The sequence below is a fragment of the Miscanthus floridulus genome, chromosome 12 (assembly GCF_019320115.1).
Source record: "Miscanthus floridulus cultivar M001 chromosome 12, ASM1932011v1, whole genome shotgun sequence".
In the NCBI taxonomy this organism is placed as follows: Eukaryota; Viridiplantae; Streptophyta; class Magnoliopsida; order Poales; family Poaceae; genus Miscanthus; species Miscanthus floridulus.
This window is the reverse complement of record NC_089591.1, coordinates 32,695,772-32,697,250: the sequence shown is the minus strand read 5'-3', so window position 1 is coordinate 32,697,250 and position 1,479 is coordinate 32,695,772. Positions and strand designations below refer to the sequence as shown.

Sequence of the window (1,479 nt, the reverse complement as noted above, 5' to 3'; positions counted from 1 at the left end):
ATCTCTAATCCACAAGGTTATTTGTCCAAGCCTTTGCTCTGGACCACACAATGCAAATCAGCAGCTGCCTAAACCATGGATATCCCTAATAACTAGCTCTCTAGCTAGCTAGCTGAGTACTAATAATAACAGGGGCATCCGGGTAAAATCACATCTATGTGCTCACAAGCTAGTGCCCCCTCTCTCTCAGAGGAGAAGATACATATAGACAACCATACTACACGCAGCAATATTACAATGCAAACAAACACACCAGACCTACCTAGCAAGCTGGAGTAGGAGGCCAGCAAGCAAGAAATACCTCGTGGCCACTTCGATCCCGGCCCCCTCTTGGTTTCTTCCATGGAGGAGCAAGGTGAGAGACAGATCCAGCTTCAGCTGCTGCTCCTCCCTGCGCCTGCAGCTCATCAGGTCCTCCGTGACCTGCCGGTGGCGGTGCCAGCCAACGCCGTCGAGCACCCGCAGCTGGACCTCGATCTGTCCATGAGCATCGGGCCGAGGCATCCGGCGGCCCCAACACCGGCGCCGCCGCCGCCTCCGTGCGTGCAGTCCCCACCGACGAACGAGAACAGGAGGGCGCCGGGGATGATGATGACCACGGTGTTGGCGCCGTCCAGCGCGAGACTGCATCAGAAGCACCAGCAGCAGCATGCGGCCGCCGACGTGCGCGCCGTGAAGCAGCAGGCTGCGGACCAGGCCCGCATGGCGTCCGCCGAGCGCGCTTACGCGGAGCGCGTCCGGGAGCTTGCGCGGCGGGAGTTGGAGCTCGCGGAGCGGGAGTTCGCGCGCGCCAGGGCCATCTGGGAGCGCGCCCGCGAGGAGCTGGAGCGGGTGGAGCGCATGAAGCAGATCGCGGCGAGGCGGCTCGTCGGCTCGGCCGCGTCGTCCGCCGCGGCGCTGGAGATCACTTGCCACGCCTGCATGCAGCGCTTCCACCCCTAGTCCTGCTACTCTCTCCTGATCCTAGCTAGTACTAGCTCCTACTACACTTCTTGATGAAGTGTAAGGGTGCCTGCCTCTCTCCGCGACGCCGGCCGTTCGACCGTGTTGTGAATTGTGATCGGTGGATAGATATGGCTAGTTGCCGCCTCCATTGCTGTAACTCTCTTTCTTCAAAGCTTTCTTGCCCCTGCTCTTGTGAATTAATGCCATGCCATGTTCAGCTTGAGATCCAGGATCATCGACCGTCTGGTTCCTATGTTTGATGCACGCTTTCTTATCATTGTTGGGCCCGGATCTCAAGCACGGGTGAGCCGACCGCTCACCGACGTTCTCGCACACACACTACGGCCCGATGTAGAAGAGGAAGGGAGAACAGAGCGTGCACACAGAGCACAAGCATCAGCGTTAGCTGGAGCTCTACAGAGCAGATGGCAAACCTGAACTCTCTTTCTTTACTGAATTGCCTCTTCACTGAGTTACAGTCGGGAGCTATATATACAACTCTACCCATCTAATCCGAGTACACAGACATGCCAT

The 1,479-nt window shown here is 58.0% G+C and overlaps 1 protein-coding gene across 1 annotated transcript; it reads left to right on the top strand.

The window, feature by feature from the left end:
- The first annotated feature begins 242 nt into the window (after window positions 1–242).
- Window positions 243–1,176, top strand: LOC136498499 (protein indeterminate-domain 16-like). Its single transcript, XM_066494420.1, has one exon. The coding sequence runs from the start codon at window positions 343–345 to the stop codon at window positions 940–942; it is 600 nt and encodes a 199-aa protein (XP_066350517.1). The 5' UTR covers window positions 243–342; the 3' UTR covers window positions 943–1,176.
- Window positions 1,177–1,479: the final 303 nt, after the last annotated feature.